Source organism: Bidens hawaiensis, unplaced genomic scaffold (assembly GCF_021521415.1).
Source record: "Bidens hawaiensis isolate Kalapana, Puna unplaced genomic scaffold, B.hawaiensis_p1.1 tig00003506_1, whole genome shotgun sequence".
NCBI classification, from domain to species: domain Eukaryota; kingdom Viridiplantae; phylum Streptophyta; class Magnoliopsida; order Asterales; family Asteraceae; genus Bidens; species Bidens hawaiensis.
Window position 1 is genome coordinate 1,844,085 of NW_027491197.1, and position 24,090 is coordinate 1,868,174.

At 34.9% G+C, this 24,090-nt stretch overlaps 3 protein-coding genes and 1 pseudogene across 4 annotated transcripts; 1 reads left to right on the forward strand and 3 right to left on the reverse strand.

Moving 5' to 3' along the window:
- The first annotated feature begins 1,830 nt into the window (after positions 1-1,830).
- LOC143623584 (reticulon-like protein B8) lies at positions 1,831-4,479 on the forward strand. The gene is made up of 6 exons (XM_077094453.1): positions 1,831-1,907; positions 3,090-3,275; positions 3,613-3,784; positions 3,846-3,978; positions 4,043-4,112; positions 4,191-4,479. Exons 2-6 carry the CDS (start codon positions 3,095-3,097, stop codon positions 4,346-4,348), a joined length of 714 nt encoding a protein of 237 aa, XP_076950568.1. The 5' UTR covers positions 1,831-1,907; positions 3,090-3,094; the 3' UTR covers positions 4,349-4,479.
- A 66-nt stretch (positions 4,480-4,545) lies between these two features.
- LOC143623597 (endoglucanase 5-like) lies at positions 4,546-7,847 on the reverse strand. Its single transcript, XM_077094460.1, has 8 exons — positions 7,779-7,847; positions 6,359-6,772; positions 6,201-6,287; positions 5,834-6,122; positions 5,592-5,755; positions 5,123-5,495; positions 4,988-5,029; positions 4,546-4,882 (listed from the first exon to the last, which is right to left on the reverse strand). The coding sequence occupies exons 1-8, from the start codon at positions 7,845-7,847 to the stop codon at positions 4,593-4,595; spliced, it is 1,728 nt and encodes a 575-aa protein (XP_076950575.1). The 3' UTR covers positions 4,546-4,592.
- Positions 7,848-7,854: 7 nt separating this feature from the next.
- LOC143623585 (alpha-galactosidase 1-like) lies at positions 7,855-10,973 on the reverse strand. The gene is made up of 14 exons (XM_077094454.1): positions 10,773-10,973; positions 10,327-10,385; positions 10,153-10,244; positions 9,988-10,091; positions 9,812-9,887; positions 9,658-9,716; positions 9,501-9,566; positions 9,318-9,401; positions 9,180-9,244; positions 9,007-9,089; positions 8,832-8,922; positions 8,648-8,697; positions 8,146-8,286; positions 7,855-8,038 (listed from the first exon to the last, which is right to left on the reverse strand). The coding sequence occupies exons 1-14, from the start codon at positions 10,940-10,942 to the stop codon at positions 7,946-7,948; spliced, it is 1,233 nt and encodes a 410-aa protein (XP_076950569.1). The 5' UTR covers positions 10,943-10,973; the 3' UTR covers positions 7,855-7,945.
- Positions 10,974-21,565: 10,592 nt separating this feature from the next.
- LOC143623598 (3-oxoacyl-[acyl-carrier-protein] reductase 4-like) lies at positions 21,566-23,991 on the reverse strand (annotated as a pseudogene). Its single transcript, XR_013151927.1, has 10 exons — positions 23,789-23,991; positions 23,388-23,530; positions 23,251-23,304; positions 23,048-23,128; positions 22,923-22,968; positions 22,759-22,853; positions 22,658-22,690; positions 22,438-22,572; positions 22,043-22,372; positions 21,566-21,712 (listed from the first exon to the last, which is right to left on the reverse strand). The product of XR_013151927.1 is annotated as a 3-oxoacyl-[acyl-carrier-protein] reductase 4-like (transcript).
- Positions 23,992-24,090: the final 99 nt, after the last annotated feature.

A 24,090-nucleotide genomic window follows, 5' to 3' on the forward strand; every position in this document is an offset into this window, starting at 1 on the left:
GCAAGTCACACCATAACATTTACACACTTATAATCACTTAGAGATCATTTTCCTTGCCGACACGTGCAATATCCGAAGATCGTTCACGTACCGGAAAGCTTTCTTTCATAACGTTCATACATCATCCTTACATTACATACAATATTAGTATCTTTATTTATAACCCGACAGTACGTGCAATATCCGAAGATCGTTCACGTACCGACAAGCAATCATATAATAGCTATCTCGTATATCATCTATAGCATACACTTACCACTTAGGGTAAGTGTATTCACACTTCACATCGAGTATGCACGCAGCCCCGAAAACATAACACAGAAATGGGGCTAGAAACTCACCTGAACTCTGCGTCTTTCTCTGATAGTTAATCCCTTCTTCAACTGAGCTCGGCTGACTGTATAAGTTACACGTATCAATACTCATCTGATCTAATCTAGTGGTCTAGCATTAGTTTTCTCTTACTTAGATTTTAAGCGAACTTAATCATTAAGCGAAGTTAATTAGTAGGCGAACTTGTATAGCGAACTTATACGGCAAGCGAAGTTAATTAGCAGCGAAGTTATACAACAACGAACTTATACAACAGCGAACTTATACAGCAAGCAAAGTTATTCAACAAGCGAAGTTATACAGTAAGCTTGCTGTAGTGAGCTGCTGCTGCCAGGGTTCGTTACATTTATTTTTATCATCAAGGTTGCAACTTTATATTTCGTCTAGACCCGATATTCCCTCGTTTTAAGTTTCAAGACTATACGTTAATAGAAATGTAAACTTTAAGATCAAAACATACCTTTGATGTTTATATTCGAATCACTCGAATAGACCAAAACCATATCAAACGGACTCGGACTCGAGTGATTCAAGCGGCCACGGAATCGTCTCGCCCCGATCTACAAACCCATCAGCTCTCCTCCGCCGGGAACCGCCGCTACAGTCGCCGGAAAAACTGAACAGTGGCCGGAATCGTCATTATTGAGCTGCTACGGTTTTGATAATAAAAATCAGACTTCCCCACCTCTGATCGAAGATCTGATCGGTGGAAAGCTTCATTTATATGCCATTGACACTCAGTTAAAATTTGAGACCGATCCGACGGCTAGATCTCCGGGAATCTTTGTGTCTTTGTGGGTGGTTTTCTCAAAAACGGGAATTTGGTTAAGTGTGTGTTTTGATGGTGTAGGCTATGGTGTGGAGATGTATGAGAATGGAAAGGATTAGGGTTTAAGGGGTATTTATAATTCCTTAAGCCCATAGACCTAAGGCCTATCTTCCCTTCTTGGTCCATAATTAATTTCATCTAATTATTCTACTTGAACCATCTTTGTTATTTTATTATTTTTTAACCACTTAAGTAAACTTTGTCTACTATACGAAAATAATATATAAAATATTATTATTAAATTTTGGGATGTTACATGGTTATTGTTATTTTTATTAGCTCGTTGTGTTTTTTTTAATGTCATCGTCTTTGATACCGACTGAATTCACGTTGATTTGTAGCCACAAGTCATGTTTTTTTTTAACACCAAGAATTTTGTTGACGAATTTATTTTATTGTTTAGTTTTGGTTTCGTAAACCAATACGGGTGAAATACCTAGTATTTAAAATATCAACATTAAAGTTACAACTTACAATCAATATTAAATTAGAAAAAAGCCCATGTGTTTGTTTGTTTTGGTTCAGAATGAACGTGACAATAAAAAATGATTGTGTTAGTGAAAATGGGTGGTGTAAGATAGTCATAGGATAGAGTATGGGCCACACTAACTGTGAAACGTGTCGGTAAAATTATAAAATTGCTCCATATGAATCCCAGTAGTTAGTTTAGTTTAGTTAGTTCCTCACTGCTTGTTATCTATCTATCTAAACTTTTGAAGCATCCATCCAGTTACTCTAATCTATGGTAACTCTATTTCTTTCTTATACAAGTTATGTATGATCTAGTTCAACTAAAATTTGGTGGGGGTAATGATTTATTTTGGCTTCACATGAGATTTTTGTTGGCTTCAGACAAGATTTTTTGGGCAAATGACAGAATATAGTTGGTTAAAAATCCCATAATTAAAAAGTGATCAAGTTGATAAGTTTTAGGGTGGAAATTTTGAGAACTGTTCCGTCAAATGGCCATTTTTGGTCGGTCAAACGAACATTTTGTCGACATTGACCGGTCAATGTAGACAAAATGTTCATTTGATGGTCAATGTCTACAAAATGATGTTCATTTGACTGACCAATTCCCAAATTGTCCACCCTAAAACTTCTCGACCCGATCACTTTTTAATCATTACTCAACTGAATTTTTAACCAACCAGATTCTGCCATGCGTCATAAGACCGTCGGGTTGATACTTTTATTTTAAAAAATCGTCGAAGCCGAAGAGATTATTTAGGTGTCCGGTTAGATTATTTTGGCATCAAACTAGATTATTTTTGGCTTCCGACAGATGTTTTGAACAAATGGCAGAATCTGGTTGGTTGAAAATATTGTTGAGTAATGACTGCGTCGACGAGTTTTAGGATGGATATTGTTAGCCCGTTATTTGGTTTGGCCAATTGGCCCGACCCATCGGGCCTATGATGGGTTGGTGTCTGTTTATCAAATTGAGCCCATAACTTGGTTTACAAAGAATATATTGGTGAACAAGTTGAGCCATTTCAATTAGTATATATATACCTGAGCTTTTGGGTTATATCAATAAGATTTGTATTTTTCGATATTAATGAAAATTATAGAGATAGAGCTTTTGATCTAAATTTGTTTTTGTGTTTACCGATTTTGGTATTCAATATTTCAGATATTTTAGGATTTGGTTGGTGAAATGAACATTTTATCGTCGACCGGTCAAATGGACATTTTGGTCATTTTCCAAGCACAATTCGATATAGACTTTCTAGATGTTTAGTCATAAAGTTTTTCCTTTTTATATAACTATGATTGGTAACTTGGTATAATGGTTACAAGTTCATAACTATGATTAATATTTAACACAAATGCTAGAAGTAATGCATGCTGCTGATCAAAATTATCATATTAGATAACATTTTTTACATATTTATAATAACATTACTCATCTTTCCATCCACAGAAGCCATGTCTGAGGGTATAACACCAGAAAATTTAATCAACAACATCATGGATACACTTTCTGATAAGCATCACAGTCAGAGTTCTGGTTCACTTTTTGAGGAGAAATCGCACTCTGTAACTGCTGAGTTCAACAAGCTGTTTGGGAGACAGAAGCCTGTTCATCATATTTTAGGGGGTGGCAAATGTAATGTTTATCTCATCATTATCTTATAACATCATGATGGCGACGGGATTTTCAACCAACAAGATTCTGCCACACAACATAAAATTCTCATCGAAAGTCAATAAAATCTCGTTGGATGCCTAAAAAATCCCATCGGCTCCGATGATTTAAAAGTTTTTTTACCGACCCGACAGTTTTATGACATGTGGCTATTTCTTGTTATTAGAAAATCTCGTCTGCTGCTAATGATTAAAAAGTGTGTGGGTTGACGAGATTGAGGGTGGGCATTATGGGAAAAAGCTTGTCAAATGGACATTTTGGTCATTTCCCCACAATAATAACAACATTCATTTTGCAGCTGCTGATGTACTTTTATGGAGGAACAAAAAGATATCAGCAAGTGTGTTATGTGGTGCAACTGTAGTTTGGGTGCTTTTTGAATGGCTTAACTACCATTTTCTTCCTCTTGTATGTTTTGGTCTTGTTGTATGCATCATTGGCCAGTTTATATGGTCACACGTGTTAAACAGGTATTCCTTTTAAGTTTCCATCTTTTAATTACCATCTTCTTGAGTCACTACTTGTTATCAGGGCCCCGCCTCAGATTGTTCTGCCCGACGAGCTATTTGTGAATGTTTCTACTAAAGTAGGCGCTGAAGTTAATCGTGTTATAGGTTTCCTTCAGCGTGCTGGCTCTGGAGGCGATATCAAGCAACTTGGAATCGTATGTCACATTCTAATCTCGATTCATTATATAAGCATCACATTTTTATATAATTCTTGTTTAGGTTGTTGGGAGCTTGCTAACTGCTGCGATAATTGGAACCTGGTGTAACTTTTGGACTGTAATCTATCTAGGTAAGATTTTGCAATTGTATGCAATATTTTGGCTTCAATATGAATTTTTCAAGTTGTTTATATATATCTTTTTATAAGGTTTTGTGGCTGCACACATTTTGCCTGTTGTGTACGAGAAGTATGATGACCAAATTTATAAAGCGGCATACAACGTACTAGGAAAGCTTCAAAACAACTATAGTAAGCTGGATGCTAGCGTCCTAAGTAGGATTCCAGCTAGGAAGAAGTTTGCATAAATTTATTTAAATTGTTGCAAACATGTTATGCAAGTCTAACTTGCCATATTAGACTGCTTATTGTGTATTTATCAGCAGTTTGCTAATAAATAAGTGTTATTGTGATGCTAGTTTGAATATATATTTACTGGAATATGAACCGCTTCTCATTTCTCGTATATAGTTACATTTTTTTAAAATTAAATGTCAAAAAATAGAATTACAGTTATCAAACATGAAATTGTTGACTATGGTGTGATGATGATCAGTGGTAGGATTGAACCGAGACCTTAGCCTGTGGACCACCTTGAACGTACACAAAACTGCACTCAGAACCAGGTTTGATAACCTTAATCCATTCTGGAAGCTCATATACATTCTTGTTTTGAGTTGGAGATAATCCCCATATTGCCCCTGATAAGTTTTCAATTTCCAACTTCAAATCTGTTATCGGATTTTCTGACTTGTTCTTGATTATAACCTTGTGCCTATAGTATGCGATTCTTCCAATCGTCCATGAATCTGTTATCGTGTGCAAGAATTCCACAGGCGACCCTACTAACATAACCACATAAGGCAGTTTTCATTAGCTACTTCTTACTTGGCCTGTTTAAGACAAACCGCAAAACCAAATCGGCTAATTTATAAGTGAAAACTTACCAGGTTTTTCGTATGGTTTTGCTGCCTCCTTAGGGTGCGAGTCTGCAATAATTACAAATTACATATATTAGTCAAAATGAATAAACATATGCTTAGTATAATTATTACATGTCACTTTGGTGTATCACTACTCACATGAATTGGTTTGGTCCTTTGTTGGGGTGGGCCCTGCTGCATAGTGCGAATTGATGCTATGCAACTTACAGAAAAGTCCCACAAGAGGGGCAGTCCCAGATAATGTAGGCTCGGTTTGCTCATAATTGGACCGATCATCCTCAAAATTGTCGTTTCTGTCTGGCCCACCAACAAGCCCACCATAAACAATGTTTGGGTTAGCCTCTGGGCGACGGTACCACGCATCAAACCCTTGTACACAGCCCACTACTGAGTGGAGTACAGATATGGGTGCAATGGATGCACCCCTGTGGTGCACATGACTCGGGTAGCTTTGACCGTATCCGACCATATAACTCATTGACTTCAGATTTTTCCCTAAGATATAATCAGCCTGCATAACATTCAACACCCGTTTCGTTAAGTACACGAATCGTTTACATATTATTATTATCGAACTACATAGATTATATTGAAATCCGAGACATGCCTGTGATTTAGCGAACATAAGTAGTTCTTGAGGTTGAACACTCGCATCGGGACATTTTAGGACCAATTTACCCGCCGAGAGATAGTCTGAGTACACGGCTAGCAGGAATGCAGCCGAGGCTGCGTATTGCATGTTATTCCACTCGTGCAAGTACAATAAGCCACCTGTATTAAAAATTTGGAATGGGTTAGTACAGTTTTGACTTTTGAGGTCAAACAAAGTTATTTAGACAGTCAACAGACCTGGAGTTAAAGGTGCATTGTAGCCGGCATTCTTTTGGTGGCAAGCACACGCGAAGTAATCGGCTTTAGCTTGATATTGTTTCAATGTGGCAGTGTATGCACCACCATCACCATCCATCAACACCTTGGAAAGAAGAATCTGGACACCCGCGTATTTATTATCCCAAGAGAATTCCTTCACCGCCCAGCCCGTGCCGCCCAAGGAGGCAGCGTTATCCACCACATATTTCAAGTATGACTCGTCTTTGGTTGCCCGGTACAACCATGTTGCAGCCCACAACAGTTCATCCTTAACCAAAACAAATCCGAGTCAATCTGGACTGCATGTTGTTACAATATTACAAACACGTTAAACAGGTCGACTTACCGAGTAACCCGAAGATGTATAAAACTCTTTCGCAGACGGGATTGAGTCCGTGAAAAGTCCTCTGAACCGATCAGCAAACCAAAAAAGCTGAAATATGTGAAAGTCTTAAGTCCAAAAGTCACATAAAAAGATCACAACAAAGCCATTTAACAACCAACCTGTTTTGCATGAACCAATAGTAAATCCGAGTAAGACGAGTTATAAGGCCTGAAGGCAATGGCAGCTGCAGCCATAGCCGCAGCGGTTTCACCCGCGAGGTCTGAGCCCGGATGCTCAATATCCAGCTTGTAAGCAGTTCGTGGCGTGGTCATGTCTTCGGCGCGTTCCCAACAGTAGTGATCAGAGTCTCCATCACCTACCTGTCCCCAAAGAACATTGGGGTCTGAATGGGCTTTGATGAAGTAATCAGTACCCCATTTGATGGCATTCAATGCATGGCCCATTTGGTTAAGGTTTATCATAGTTTTGGCATACTCAATAGCTCCCCATGATAGCATTGTGACACTGTATGCCATTGGCAGCCCAAACTTCACATGGTCACCAGCATCATAGTAACCTCCAACCAAGTTCACCTACAAAACCGAGATCGAGACTTTTTTGAGTATTGAAATATAGTATTTAGGGTTCTAGTGTCGAACCCAAAGGCTGGTTTATCTGTCTCTATATATTGTAATCGTTTATTGAATAAAATGGTCAAAACTAAGATGAATGTGGCTAAAACTCGCGTCGGTTTCATCATCATTGATGATAAGTTTTTGATGGAGTTGAGCTGAGGTGGATGAAGATGATGGTGAAGAAGAAATGATGTGTGATATATATATATAGAGAGACATTATATACACAAATATATGCGTGTGTACTAAAATTAAAATGCAAGAAAGAAAGAAAGAAAGAAAGAAAGAAAGAAAGAAAGGTGGCAGGGGTGCACGTGATGATAAAGAATCCAAGTTAGAGCTCCCCACGTTGTGTTTAGTACTTCATAATTATGATTGCCCTCTAAGTTTGACTTATTTTTCAATATTATATTATATATATATATATATATATATATATGTTTCTGTTGAAAGAAAGAGTGAGTTTTTCATTTATTTAGCTTACCTTAAATTTTTTAACAAATATTTTTCATTTACGAAACTTATTAAAGACTTTGGTGGTTTATAACTCAGCCCTTAACTCGTTAACAATTCGAGTAAACTTCGTTTGTACTTATTTGGCTCGACCGGATAATCGCAAGCTTGTATAACTTTCAAAGACCATTATTGAGTTCTCATATCATTTCTTTGTATATTCGTAGTTTTGTATTGTGTTATCTACTTATCTGGACTCGTAAAATTTAAGATTGTTATTAATTTGTTTTTCTGTGACTTTAAAATATAAATAAACAAAATCATCAAAATAAAAAAAAATGTATTAAGTATATACATATTGTACCCTATGCATCAAATTTTGAACAAATTAATAAAAAGTGATCTTTTTCCACATCGGTGACAGAACGCACTCCAATGCCGATTACAATTCATTTGCCAACTGAACAATTAAGAATGGACATGAAATTCCAACTCCAACAAATTATGCAACCAAACACATTTCATCCCATTGAATTCTTTGAACCAAATACACCCGTAGATGTGGGTATGATAACACCATTATTTCAAAGTTTTTATTCTTAAAATTTTATAAGCTGCGAGTAGCAGCTCGTTCAATCCACAGAATGTAACACAAAAGTGTACAATTTTAAGTTGTTGTCAAGATACCTGCTTCAAAACAAACATCTTGCAACCATGAGAAGCTACCGTAGCGGTCAGGTTCCATGTAGGCTTTTGCTTCCATTCCGTGTGCTGCATTCAACATTCAGTAGAAAAACATTAACATCAATGACAATCAAAATGGTAACAATAATAATTAAAAAAAAGAAAAAAATAATGTAAAGGCGACTGAGATTTACAAGCCAAAGATCTCTGGTAATCACGGCTGTGCTTGGAGGAAGCCCGATATCATCCCATTGGGCTGTGATCTCACGACTTACAGGACCGCGGTTCACCAGGAGTACAACAACTCTGTAGTTGGAAAGTGGTCCAGCCCAAACCTGCCAAATGAGCAAGATCAGTTGAAGTCTCAATTCGAGGTTTGGTTGGGTAACGGGTCAAAATAGGCAATTGTTTGATAAACTCTTTTCTAATATGAGTTGATACACTCCGGGTTGACCACCAAAAACTTTTTCGTATATTTTGTGCTCTTTTATAGGTAATGTGTCGATTATTTCTTGGAAAATAATATTGTAACGATAATAATTTAAAATCAGTGATAAAAAAATTTAGGATATTGTATGCATATAGTCTTTTGGTGACTTTCATCCCCTTATAGCTACATATATTAGTTGACATGTTTGAGATCACAAAGCCCAAAACGAGCATATGGTTATCCTAAAGACGGGTTCAGTGAGGTACCTCGACATCGCCTTCCATTCTAACCTTTTTAGCCTGAACACCGAGTCTGTCTGTGGAGAACGGTCAAAGCAAAACATTTACAAGAGTCAACATTTGGCTTTTAAATTTCAAAAATGGTGACAAAATAGCTTTAAATCTCTACATGAATATGATTTCATTTCATTTTCAAGTCAAAGCAGCATACCTTGGTTTACAGCAATGACCTCCTTGTTTCCAAGGATATCGAGAGTGTCTTTCGTGATAGTTTTAACATCACAACCAATAAGAAGAGGAGCCTGCAAGGACTCGAGAGCATTAGCGCACATAGTACAATAGTATCACATTTAACATAAACATAATCAAGGGGAAATGTGTTTTACTTTTGAAATAGCCCATATGCTAAAATGGACAGTGTATTCGTCTTTTGTCATCCCTCCATTTCCAACCTCAAGCATGTCAGGATCTGCGAGTACAAAAATATTAATTTGATTTAAATGCAAAAAATGGCATAATAATGTTTGTTTGTTCACAAATTCAGAGAATAGAAACTAACCATTCCAACCACCAGGCCTTGCATAATCTGCATAATACCCATTCATGTCTGCTATAGACATCATACTGTATAAAAAAGTTCGAATTTAACATGATGTGCTTAAGTTACAAAAAACACGAAGTGTGTATACGGAATTACCTACTCCACGTGTCGCTGATGTCATTTGTAGTCCTCCAACTATTTCCTATCTTTGAACCCCAAAGAGCAGGATGCATGTCTCCCCTATCCCACAATTTTAAAACCAAAAAATTAAGTTTTAAATCTTTAGGAGCATGTAACATCAACTATAATTCTAAAAAATGGTTGAAAAAGTGAAATCACCATTCACACAGTGAGAAAAAGATAGGACGGCCTGTCTTCATGAGAGCTCTAGTCATTATCGGGTATCTGCATTAGTCAAAACATAACATAACATTATCAATACATATAAAAAATCAAGTTAATGATGTTAGATTGTTAGAACATTATGATCAATTACCGAACAATTGGCTTTATCTCTTCATTGTAACAGTTATCGTACTTCAAGTAGTCAATACCCTACACAAGAAAGTGTTAATTATTCTGTCCAACTTTATGTTTGACCTCAAAAAACAAAGTACCAATGTTATTCTAAGAAACAACTAAAATCATACCCAAGAAGCGAATGTTTGGGCATCTTGTTCCTCGTGACCGAGTGAACCAGGCATTGTTTTGCTACAAGTCATTGTACTGCAGAAATAGAGATAAAAAAAACAATCCTTTATTTGTTACTTATTTCTAAAAAAATATGTATAAAAAAAACTAAGGTTTATGGTATCACCAACATTACCCTGAATCGGCATATATACCGAGCTTAAGACCCTTATTATGGACATAGTCCGCAAGAGCCTTGATGCCAGATGGGAAAGTTGACTTCCTAGCGACAAGGTAACCCTGAAACCGTCTACAAGTTTAGATAACATGTACCTGTTAAAGTTTTATAAAGTATGCAAACCTTTTGATCACGTGTTTTTTCAGCCCAACAATCATCTATATTTACATACTTGTATCCAAGCTTAGCAAGACCAGTAGAAACAAGAGCATCAGCTGTAAAAGATTGTTAGTTAGAATGAGTTGACATGATAATAAGGTAAAGATTTTATCTGGTATGCATTATTAATTTGGTCACCAGTTTCTTTGATCACTGTCTCATTGATGCTACAGCTGAAGTGGTTCCAACTATTCCACCTGAAAAAAATCCATGAATTATTAGATCTGCACTAGTTACCATTTTGTTTTAGTTAGGTGTGTGCAAACGAGTTCGAGCAGCCTATCATTATACTAAAAACAATAACTAAAAAATGTATAAAAACAATGAAAAAAATGTTTTTTAATAAATAAAATATAATACACGAGTCAAGTTCAAACCGACCTTGAGCTTTAGAAAAAGAGCTCGAAACGAGTTGAGTTCAAGATGTAAACGAGGGCGGGCTCGTTTGCACCTCCAGATTTATTTACTATTATTATTATTATTATTATTATATTAAAAAACGCTAATAGTATATTATAGTCGGTCATATATAAAAACTAAAGTACTAAGCATGTTAAGATGAAGTTTGAGAGCTAGAGACCCACCCCATGGGAGGAGTGTCAGCAAGACCATTAGCAAGAAGATTGCGTCTCACTCTCTCCGTTAATATTATTGTTTTCCTGTTGTTGTTATTATTGTTATCTCCTTCTCCTCTGACAGCTAACATCATCAGCATCATCATCAACATAGGAATCACAAGTCTTCTTCCGGTCATGGTGTCAGAGAAGAGAAGCGAATGAACGTACGTCTAGTGTTACAAACTAAGGAATCTTTTATCTTTATAATGTTATGTGAGATGAGATGAGATCTCTCTAGAAACACGTGAATGGAATTTTGAGTCTAAAAGGTTTCGCCTTTATTTTCTTTTTCTTGTTATTATTGGTAAAAAGCTGATCTTAAAGTATCTTTATCTTAAAGTTTTAAATCTTAAATATATATATAGATAAATGAAGGGGTCTGCTAAAGATACACCACTTATGTAATTTACACATCATTCCCCCATCTAATCATAGGCTTCATACGCAACGTATGCTGACATACCCAACGTATAGAATAATAACTTAAGTTAGTCAAATCAAGGAAGCCATACGATCATATAGAAAACCATATGAGTCATATGTTATTGAAACTATACGAGCCATATTCTTTTGTATACAGTTCGTATTATATGGAAGACGAGACGTATAAGATTTCATACGAAGCATGTAAATCTAACATAAACATATGAACCGTATAAGAAAGAATACAAATCGTATGCATGTAGGTGTTAGAAAATCATGAAAAGTGATCTATATGAACTGTATAGGAAATAATACGAAGCGTATGACGAAGAATCTCTAAAATTGTGCAATTACTTTTGCAAGAAGCATGAAACGTGTTAGGTATAAAAAGAATCTTTAATCCATCAATCTCTCACCGATATTTATGTGTAATCGATTCTTTGACCATATTGTAAGACGAATATTAGGTATAAAAAGAATCTCTCAACCATATAAATTGTTTGATCTCATAGGGTTTTTTACCCACTTACTTCTTTGAACGAGATAAATCTAACAATGAAGTCTATGTATATTTACTCAAAAGTTGTTCATATTTGAATGCGTCCTTTTGAACGAGATAAATCTAACAATTCGTATTTAAGCTATACGAAATGTCCTTTTTATACGAAGCGTTTATTAATTTTACTTAAAAGTTGTTCATATGAATCGTATGCTTTTCATATTATTCGTATTGTTTATACAAAATCCATATGAACCGTATAACATTACATACGAAAGTATGGCGTCTGAAAAAGTATTACAGCATACGGGTCATATGCTGAGCATACGAGACGTATACTGAATGGTGTGTAAATATGCCTAGTTAATAGGTATAGATGGTGTGCCTTTAGAATTTGCCTAAATGAAAGGTTAGATTATAATAAGAAGTATGATTTTTATTGAAAGGGTAATAAAGTTTATTAATTTTAGGATAACACATTTGCTTACTTTTTCATCTCACATTCAAGATACATGTCTATTCCTCAATTATTTTAAAGCGTCAATAATTCTTTTATACGGCATGTTAGAAAAATCTCATAATAAGGAATGTCTGTTTTATCTTTTGCATGAGTATCATATTGTTATATTAAAATTAAAAAAATTAGTGGGTTTTTTTTTTATAAATAGTGTTTTATAATTATTGTGTTTTTACATTATGTTTTTCATTGTGCTTTTTCCGGTGACTTTTCCGAAAATGACTTTCCGGCAAAATTTCCCTGCGACTTTTCCGGTAAATTTCCCGACAACTTTTCCGGCGAGGTGGTGCCGATGAGTGACGGTTGTGGTGGCGGTGGGCAGTGGAGTGGTGGTGGTTGTAAGAGATAAGTGAAGATGTAAGTGAATTTTTAAGATTAAAGTAGTAGACCAACATGCTCTCCTTCCTAGCCATTCTAGTAAAATCAAACTTCTTATTTTTACTCAACCCTACTAGGGGTGCAAACGAGCCAAGCTACTCGCGAGCTACTCGAGATCGGCTCGTGAAAAAGCTCGATCGAGCCGAGCTTAAACGAGTCCGAGCCTAAAAGAAAGCCCGTTTAACAAACAAGCCCGAGCTCGAGCCCGAGCTTCACTTATCGAGCTCGAGCCGGCTCGCGAGCCTAAACGAGCCTGCCATTTATATATTTTTTTATAAATATATAATTAATAGATACATATATATTTAATAATTATTAATTGATATATATATATATATAATGAAAAAAATAACTAATAACATATATTATTTTATATATAAATTTATTATGAAATAAATATACAAATATAATTATTAAGATATAAAATGTTAATTAATATATATTAAATGAGCTGAGCCCGAGCCGAGATCGAGCTTGAAAAACTACGAAACAAGCCGAGCTCGAGCTTTATTGCCAAGCCCGAGCTCGAGCTTCGTATAAGTTAAACGAGCCGAGCTCGAGTCTGGTCAAGCTCGGGCTCGTTTGCACCCCTAAACCTTATAAAAAAACCTTTAAAAGCTCCCTGATTGCTCCTTACCTCCTCTTAAGCCACCAAATTGTTTTATTTGTAAATGGAGGATTCTTATGCATTTTATCCGAATTCACGGGTATGAGTCTCACCAAATCTAGATAGCTCTTAAACAATTTATAATATCTCAATAAATTAAAAGTTAATTTCACCAAATATTTGATATGGAAATCCTATAAAATAGGGATATTGCTAAAATTAATATCTGATTTTTTTAAATATATATATATATACACTAGTTTTATCCCCGTATTACGGGGGCTGTTTTACATTACTCATTTTTAATATTTATATACTTTTTTGGGTTTAATTTTATTTATTGTAATAAAATTTATAGTATACTTAGAGTTCGATGATAAAAAGGTTTCACAAATAAATAAGATGTTATAACCCGGTTTATAAGTTATCTGGGTTTGGTAAGACCTAAGACCCGCTTATTTTTTTTTACTATAAAATTGTTTTTTAATTATAAATAATATTTAAAAAAACATCATATAATAATTTTAGTAGATCTTATTTTATAAGATTTTCACATCAATGATTTGGTGAGAATAATTTTTAATTTATTGAGATGTTATAACCCGTTTAAGGAACATCTGGGTTTGATAATACCAATTCCCGTGAATTCAGGTCAAATGCATGAGAAGCCTTCATTTAAAAATCAAGCAAAAGTGATTAATCCAAAAAAGGGGGAGCGACCACATCGCGACACATAGAATTTTTATGTTTTCGTTTATTTATATTATAGATATATTATATACAATTAGGAAACAATTTTATAGTAAAAACCAAGGGTCATGGGTCTAACCAAACCCAAATAACTTTTAAACGTATTATAACATCTTATTTTTTGTAAAATCATTTTATCATTAAATCCTAATTATATTATTAACTTCCTCACGATAAATAAAACTAAAATCTAAAAAATTATATAAATATTAGAAACGAAAATTGTAAAACAACGCAGTATGAATAAAAAACCGTTTTCTAAATCATCGTTGGAGTTAGACAACATGTGTGATGAATAATCTATTGAAATCAAAACGGTTTTGTTAAATTATTTTCCCAATAACAAACAAATACAAACAAAAGAATTGAAATCTTTTCAAATTCTTAATCACTTGTGGGTTATTAAGAGTTAGGCCACCCGTAATGGGGCGACAAAACAAGAAAAATGGGGCGATATTTGTGGTGAACATCGTCCCCGGGCTACAAAAGGGGCGATTTTGGTGGGGGCGACAAATTTTTGTCCGGCGATTTGGTGTGGAGAATATTATTAATTTAATATGTTGTGTGTGTAACATATATATATATATATATATATATATATCTTACTCTTCTAATAAACAAAAATAATGATGATTAGGTGTCCTAACCATATTTAATCCTAGCCTAATTTTATTTCATAATTTTCTAATCTCTCACCTCATTCATCCTAGCTATCCATGAGTCATGAGTAAAACCATTTGGTCAAAAGGGTTATAACTTAGAAAATTAGAAGGAAAATTAGACTATGAATGTAAACCTAAATAAATTTATTTTATCATTTGTTCATTTCACCTAGCTCTAGAACTTGTGTCATAAACGAGATTTGTCAATGTTTAAACTAATAAAATTAATTATTTGAAACAAAAAAAAGATACAAAATAAAAACATAAAATAAAACATGTTGATTATGTTTATAGTCATAATAATACTAAATAGTGCATACTTGTGATAAATAAAAAAATGTAGTATATAAAAAGATTTTCTTTAATTTGTAAAATTAAGATTCTATACTTCTTATTGTTTGTACTATATAATTCATTTATTTTTTTCATTTAGTTTTCTGTCTTTATTTCAAATAACAAACTTTATTAATTTTTATTATTTTGAAAAATCCCGTGTAATACACGGGTTGAAAAGCTAGTATATATATATTAGGCTACAATATCGTTACACCTCAAAAACAAAAACCTACCCTTTGCTGACTGAGCGCCATATGACACAAAACGCCCCATTTTATAGTCCCTCCACTACACATAGCGAGTGGACATAGTTCTTCTGTTTTCCCGCATGACATATAAGTTTTTTCTATTTTTTTAGGCTTTTCCATTTTTTTCTCAAACATGATGGTGTCATTCCATTTTTTTCCCCATTTTCTATATTTGCCAAAACCACTCTAATTGGAACGACGAGAAATCGCTTTCTATTCTTCTAATTCCGTGGAAAAAACACCCCCAATTCCGGGGTGGTGTTCACTGCCGGCCCCGATGTTTCCCCGGAGTTCCCACTATGAGCATTTTGTCCCAATATTCGTACTCTTACTCGTACCGATTTAGCATATTCGGTACGGGTATCGGTACTCATTTTGTTGAATTTTGGTACAGCTACAATCGGGTATAGGTACGGATACGGTACAAATACGTTTGGTATTTTATACCTTTTTGGAATATATAGGGGGTTTAATTGGAATTCTTCATATTTAATATATAAGATAAATTCTCCAACAATGTTATTATTGAACAAGTACCATACGTTTCTTCAATATTAAATAATATAACATCCAAGATTCGAATCAACAAACAAATCATTTAAAGTTGGTGACCGAATATCATTAAATCGGTGACCAATTTGATACGTGTACTAATTTGGTGCTTGTCACGTACTTGTGCAATTGTCGATACCCGAACTAATTCAGGTTGTTTGTTACTTGTACAGGTACCGGTTTCAAAATCGTCGAATATTTGGATACAAAAAGCAAAGTGGTACAAAAATTGGTACTGTACCGAAATACACATACCAATACCCATACCATACCGGAAATTTGGTACAAGTATTGGTACATATTTTAATTGATTTTTGGTACAGGTAAAATCGGATACATGTACGAATACAAATACAAATATTGTCCAAGCTTATCACTAGTTCCCGGCTCCCACTCCATCCCATGTTAATATTTTATCCGAAGTTGCTACAATCACATATTATTATTTTGTTTTTTAAAATTATATTTTATTATGAACAATCTCGTATCATTTACATATTTCGTAGGTGATTTTGAGTCTAATTTTTTCCCATTTGTATTTCATAACTAAATCGTTTGTTTTAATAAACTATTTACGACTAGTATAATGTAGATAAAAATATTAATGTATTATATAATTCAAAATTTAATAATTTGATAAAACTATTTTCACATCACTGTTAGAAAACTGGGCATTTGCTACAGCCATTTCGGTCGCAAAACGGTCGCAATTGACCCATTGCGACCATTTTACGACCGAAAATGCGGTTGGAAGCAATTGCTCTGTTGCAACCATTTTGCGACTGCTATCTTATTTGCAACCACTGCTGCTGTGGCAAATCTTGCGACCACTGATGCGGTGGCAAATTTTGCGACCACTGCTGCCGTCGGAAAATTTACCACCACTCTTGCAGTCGGAAATTTTGCCACCGCTCATGCAATCGCAAATTTTGCTACGACCCCGCAGTCGGAATTTTTGCGACCATCCTAGCAGTCGCAAGTTTTGCGACAACTGCTGCAGTCGCAAATCCGGGACATTTTTTGGTCACGATGCAGTCCAAACCTTTTTCTGCTTAAAAACAATTACCAATTTTTTTACATACAAATACTTAGATAATCATACACATATAAATGCAAACACAAATCAAACTAATAACTTGTATCAAAGATGTTCAATATTAACAAAATGTTATGCGAGTTCTAAAACCAAATAAAAAAGATGTTATTCTATCTATTACATTAATCAAAAACCAAAACTAACATAATTCGAATATCAGCCCATGATATACTTCTCTGTGTGTCCAACTAAAGCAATAGCTTTGTATTTGACTCTATTCCTTCAATCTTTTCCTTGACCAGAGAAGCTTTAACATATTCTGACAAATGGCTCACAAGTTATTATAGTTTCATAATACAATCATATCAAATGTGAATTTTGAAATAAGTGTTGTGAGAGATAATTTTTCCTGTGCTTTAAGGTTGAGAAGTTCTATAATCTAAGTTTAATTCAAAGGAATCTACATCTCATAAAACTCATTTTGGCTTTACCTTTTAAGCTTGCATTGACTTTTGAACCAGTGGTGGCACCAACTGTAGTGACTCCTCATGCTATGCCTGGCAAGAGAAAAAAAATTTTTTTTTTGGGGGGGGGGGGTACTAAGCAGTGTACAAAATAGTAACTAAACAAAATAGTAAAAGTTGTTAAAAGTACAAACACATTGAGGAAAGTTTAACATATTTCCCATTAGTTCAAGAGAAAAACTATAGAGATGCATATACAACAAATGCTTCACTAAAAAGTTTTTAGTAAAAACATAGTCTATTGGCTTACCTAATTTAATGGGCTCGTGAGTTAACAGCTCAAGCGAACATAACAAACATAAAACGAACATGAACGAATGTAAACGAAAGGACATTAACTAACGTAAATGAACAAACAGAAACGAGCACGTTACCGAATGTCCCAACTCCCAAGCATAAATGATTGAACACGGTCTTTATTCATGCCCATTCATTTAACCAATCGAACTGGATTTATCGTTCATGCCCGTCCGTTTAATATGCGAACCAACAGGTCATGTTCGGTTCACCACGAAAAACAAAAGTGAACAGATCAGGCTCAAATTGCTTACAAAAACAACTAATTTCACCCAAATTAATCAGCTAAATAATAATTTAAGCCTACATTTTACTATACAATTAATTATAATACAATCAAATAATAATAATAATAATAATAATAATAATAATAATAATAATAATAATAATAATGATAATAATAATAAGATACCTGAGAAGACAAATCAGCAAATAAACGCAGAAGTAATGCTTTTAGTCAAAATGGGTCGGGTCTTGACCAGACCCAAATACCACCCAGCAATCCCATTATTCGAAACCGAAGAAAATCGTGACACACCCTCGGCAGCAAACGGAACCGTAAACTCATCTCTTTTACTTTCTTTGAGAAAATCTGGAATAAGAAGTTTGGGTTGTTGGAAAATGGGTGGTCTTCGGGGAATCGGATCGGAAACGGCTCGTCTTCTCCATAAGGTGGTTATGTGGAGATGGGATTTGTTTACGTTCTTAAGGAAACAAACACACATTTTGATATTTCTTTCAAGTATCGAAAACCATAGGGCTCATGTGAATGTTTCGAAGACGAATACATCAGTATGTTGATGAACCTACAAATGAGTAATCAGTTTTAGGAAAGTGTAGCAAAATCGATTGTTTAAAAGAAAGTTATAGCATTTTGAACGGGTTACCTGCTTTTGTAACTGTCGGGATTATGAATTTGAGGATTTATGGTGGAAGTTTTACGTTTGTACTTTCCGGTTGGAGGATTACTGCAGTTAAAAATTCATTAGAGGCTGCTATGATTTTAACCTCCTTTTATGTTAAGAAAAGTCTCAGTGTCAACTCAAACATCTGAGCCATAATTTTCACTAATAAATGAACAAACACGAACCAAAAGTTTGAGCCCATTTAATTAAAAGAACGAACATTGACAGGTCTTTCGTTCGCCCATTTATGTGTGCTTATGTTTGTTTGTGTCCGTTTACGTTTGTTCATACATGTTAATTTAGTATGTTTATCATTTGTTAAACGAACGAACATGAACACAAATATTTGTCCAATTAGGTGTTTGTGTTCGCTCAGTTCGTTTACAAGCCTATTCATTGATAGTCAACGACACACTAGTACGCTGCACTGTTACATATACATACACTACATTAATATTCATATGGGCGTTTTCAAACCAACTTGTAAAAAATAACTTACAAAAACGATTTGGCAGACCACATTTACATCCGGACAAATCTTCACCAATTTCCTTCACTATTTGGTGAAACACAATAACACATAATGAGTTAGAAGGAAAATCACGAAATGTAACACAAAATGTTGGGCTTTGTTGACAAGGAGTCGACATTCGATTTCTTTTTTATCAAGACATGGTTTTCGACAATACCGAGGACACACTTTAAGTAGGACACTTATAAATTTGAATGAACACATGTTTTAGCTAAATATTATTGTATAAACTTAAGTAGGAAGTCAAAAGTGCTTGTATAACCTACCTTTGATTTTGCAATATCATAGATTATGTGTAAGCATTTATTTTTCCCCATCTCATTAAGTTATTATTAACTAAACGTAGGACAAAAAAATGAAACTTATATCTAGAAAAAGCATATATATTCTTGGTGACTTCTTACCATGTCACCGTCTTCAATATATCGTTGAAGCTTATCAACTATCTGCACAATCATATTAATACAGATTTAAACCACATTAGACTATTCGATGATGAAACAATATGAAGAGTTGAAACAAGAAATCAAACCTCTACAGCAGCACTTAAAGTTTTGTTTGTAAGGCATTTGCCACCATAATCTCCAAACTTCGAGGGAACACAATAAGTTAATAAAGCATTAGTTTGTGAGAATTATAGTTATATGTTTATATATGATCTTGGATTTTCAATTGATTGACACAGTGGATGATAAATAGTATATGAGCCCTAATTTAGAGGTCTTATTACTTCAAAGTAGTGAAAACACATAACAAATCAACATGAATAAATATCGATTGCTAGAAAAAGTGGATGATAAACTTAATACGAACCCTAATTTAGAGTTCGTAAAGCACATGAAATCAACGTGAACGAACCTCAACTGCTAATTAGGTTTAGAAATTAAAAGTTATAAACATACCTCGATTCCGTTTATCATCCAATGTGTACGGATTCCTAGCTCGAATTCGTCGGAAATTGACGCGATCTGTTACTGAGAAGAAAATTGAAGAACACATCGCTGCTGAAGATTTGCATAGCTCAGTCGAAGAAGATGATGACGCGATCTGTTATTGAGAATATTTGCTTAATGGCAAGAGTCGCGGGAAACTGAAGTGATCCGTCCAATGCTCAACAGAGATGGATTATGAGATGGATTGTGAAATCAGTTTGTTCAAAGTCTGGTCACGTGCTCTGTACATACGCCGATGGTTTAGTCATGGTTGCAAAAGCTCCTCACCGGTTACAAAAACTTACCGTTTAAAAGAAGCAAACAAACAAATTCCGACCGCCTAATCACCGGTTGCAAAGATTCCGACCATGAACGGTTGCGAAAACTACGACCACTTAGGCACGACCGCCTAGCCACCGGTTGCAAAAACTCCGACCGCTTAGCCAGATTGCAAAAACTCCGACCGCCTAGCCACCAGTTGCAAAAATTCCGACCGCCTAACGGTTGCAAAAACTCCGACCGCTTAGGCACGGTTGCAAAAACTTCTACCGCCTAGCCACCTGTTGAAAAAATTCCCACCACCTGGTCACCGGTTGCAAAAACTCTAACCGAAAATAAGTGGTTGCAAAATCTTTGACCGCTTAGCTACCGTGTCAAGTAACTACGGATTTCGGTAGCAAATTTGCTAAATCGGTCGCTAAAATTGCTACCGTTTTTTTACGATAGCAAATTTGGTAGCAATTGCTCAATTTTCTAGTAGTGATAACACATGGCGGATAAGTTAAGTTTTAAGAATTACCATAATTTGATTCATTTAGCAAATATTCAAATTGTAAACAATACATCATGTTGAGAAAGATGGAAGATTGAAAATTAATGATAATGCTAAAACGTAAAATTGAAATGAAATTGGTGCATTTTATAGGAGGGATTCAGTAGGAGGAAATCTTTGAATTTTTAAAATTTTGAAAGTATTATTTTTAATGACAAAATTTATAGAAAAAAAGTTAGCAGGAAACTAGCAAAAACCCCAATATAAACAACTAACGAAACAGAAACGAGATAGACTAAACACCATTATACTTGTGGGCCTCTTGCCCATAAGACTGAGTGTATTAGGTGGCGTCCTCAGCAGTTTAACGTTTGTTGTCTTCAGTCAACGCATTTTACATTGGAGCCAAATCGGCTAATATGTGAAAAGCCTTCTGGGGTGCTAACACATTGACGTGAAAAGGAGTAAAACGTGTGGGGCCAAGGTTCTTATCCCAACCAATCAAATTATTTCATTCACATTTTTATATTAAAGAACACTAAAAAAATATTTTCTTTAAGTTAAATTGTAATGGATTTTGAGTGAAACGTCAGTGAGATCCCCCTGTTATAACGTTTTTCAAATTTTAGTTAAATCACTACAGTAAATAAATAAAATTAAAAACTTTCACGATACATCACATCATATTCTCTTAAGAGACATGCTAATGTGCCACACTTAACCTTAACTTGGCATAGTATGGTTTTCTCTAATATGCTTTATTTGGTTTAAATATAAAATAAAATAGGGACCGTATCATATATTGTGACAAGTTTCATAAATTGAAATTGTTGTTGTAATACTTGATTGTTAGGGTCATGTTATACATTTTGCCCATCTATGCTGCCACTTAGCACGGTAACAATCACATCACCATTCCTCCATCAATGGTAATCACCTGCAAGTGATCATATAAACTTATGTTTACTTTCACTTGTATTAACTATATCACATGTTCTTTTTATATGAAATATATATATGATGAGTTTAATGGTAACACTTAAAATAACAAATATTCAATATTAGGGTATCTACTGTCGCTTTCTTGTAGTCTGGCCCACAAATTGTCACGGTAAAGTAGTTGAAGTGAACTTGTAAATAACTTTTCTTGTGACCCGGGTTAACACAACATGGGACTATTGTTACTTATATTTGATATTTTCTTACACACAACAAAAACACAAAGTAATATACAATGAATGCAACAAGATTTGACTTTTGTTAAAACCTGTCCGGTCATGTAACCAGCCGCGGGATTGAGAGCCAAGAATTCGACAAGACCAGCGACTTCTTCCGGTTGCCCATACCTTCCTACAGATCAAATTAAAAAATAAATAAACAAACATTTAACTTTACTGCGCTTTTTATAAAAACTGCACATTTACAATATCTTTTTAGAGAACCACTACTTTTTAACCCTTGGATCATATTTCAAACAATGATACAAAAATAAAAAAATCTTACCCAAGGGGATTTTCTGTATGTATGCTTTCTTTATGTCTTCACTGAGGTTAACGGTCAGTTCCGATAAAATAAATCCAGGGGCAATAGCATTCACCTATAATAGCGAAAAAGTTATAATCGTTTTCGCCCCAAAACAATATTACAGCCAGAGAAACTCACATTTATGCCTCTGGCCGAGTATTCTCTTGCTGCGGATTTAGTAAATCCGATTACTCCAGCTTTTGCAGCGCTGTAGTTTCCTTGCCCAACATTGCCAACTAAACCAACTATGGATGCTATATTGATTATTCTTCCCTACAAACAGTTCCATGTGTATTCACAACAAGATAACACGCGCTAAAAAGAATACAAATATACATATAAATTTGTTTCTGACAACCTTTCTTTGCTTCATCATAATCTTGGCAGCTGCCTGAAAAGACAGGTAATTCAGAAGATAAAAAAATGCGGAAAATGTCCGAGAATGTTCATGAACGAAACCTGTGTACATAGGAATACGCCAGTGAGATCCAAATCGATAACCTCCTTCCATTGAGATGTCTTCATTTTCATCAACAAAGTATCCCTTACAATCCCTGTATTGATTATTATAAGTTTCGATTAAAAACAAGCAACCGCGAAAAGAGGGTTAAAGAAAAAACAACCTGCATTGTTGACCAATACATCAACAGTCCCCCAAGCATCAACCGCCTGCAATGTTACAAAGTCAATACATTTCCGAATAGTTGATAAACAAAGAATCAAATAAGATAGAATTATTATCACTCACAGTTTTGATCATAGATGCAACATCTGTTTCTTTTGAAACATCTCCTTGAAATGCAAGTGCTTGACCACCCACTCCCTCAATCTGGATAAAAACTCATATTCACCACTTTCACAAGTGAAATTATATATGGTATAAACTATAAACACGCGATTCCAAGCACAGAACCGTGTATCAAGAAAACTAGGCATATGTAAAAAGTTCACCTCTTTACAAACTTCTTCCGCTTCTTTGGATGACCTCACATAATTAACCAGAACCTGCAAGATCAAGCCTACCATGAAACAACTTATGTTCAACTGCATGTAATATTTGGAACACATATTTTTAAATGCAATCTGACCTTACAACCAGCTTTGCCAAAAGCTAGAGCAATTGCTTTGCCAATGCCTCTAGAAGCTCCCGTCACGATAACAACAGGAGCTTCCACGGTTTCTGTTGTTTCAACATTTGCTTGTTGAGTTGTAGACACCTGAGCTTTTATACCTGCAAGAACCATTCAGCTTCATATAGTGCTAGATCATACATTCCTGTCTGGTAATGTATGTTAAGGTTGGGCTTAGGCTCGGATGGATATAAATTTTGTGATATAAAGTTATCAAACTTAGATGTATTCATGTAATAATATATACTGTATATTTTTTTGTCTAGAAAGAATTATAGATAGCTTATTATAAAAATCATGTCAGATAAAAACAAACCCGTTGTAGCGAATATTCAGAAGAAATAGGAAGACGGTTATACCCGACATAGCAAATGAAACTCTAGACGGACGTTGTGAATGACTAAAGCGATGCTGGAACTGAACTGAACACATGTTCTGGCCGCAAAACGAGACTTTCTTATTATTACCACAGGACTTGCCCGGAATTGAAGTGCATTTGAAAGTGGAGAAAGAAGCCATGAAGGTTAAGAGATAGAGAAGCAATGGTAGGTTTGTTCACAAATGACACACATATATAGATTATAGAGAGGGGGGGGGGGGGGGTTGACTTTTGGTGTTAAAAGTGTCACCATTTTGACTTCCTTCTTTTTGTTTTCTATTA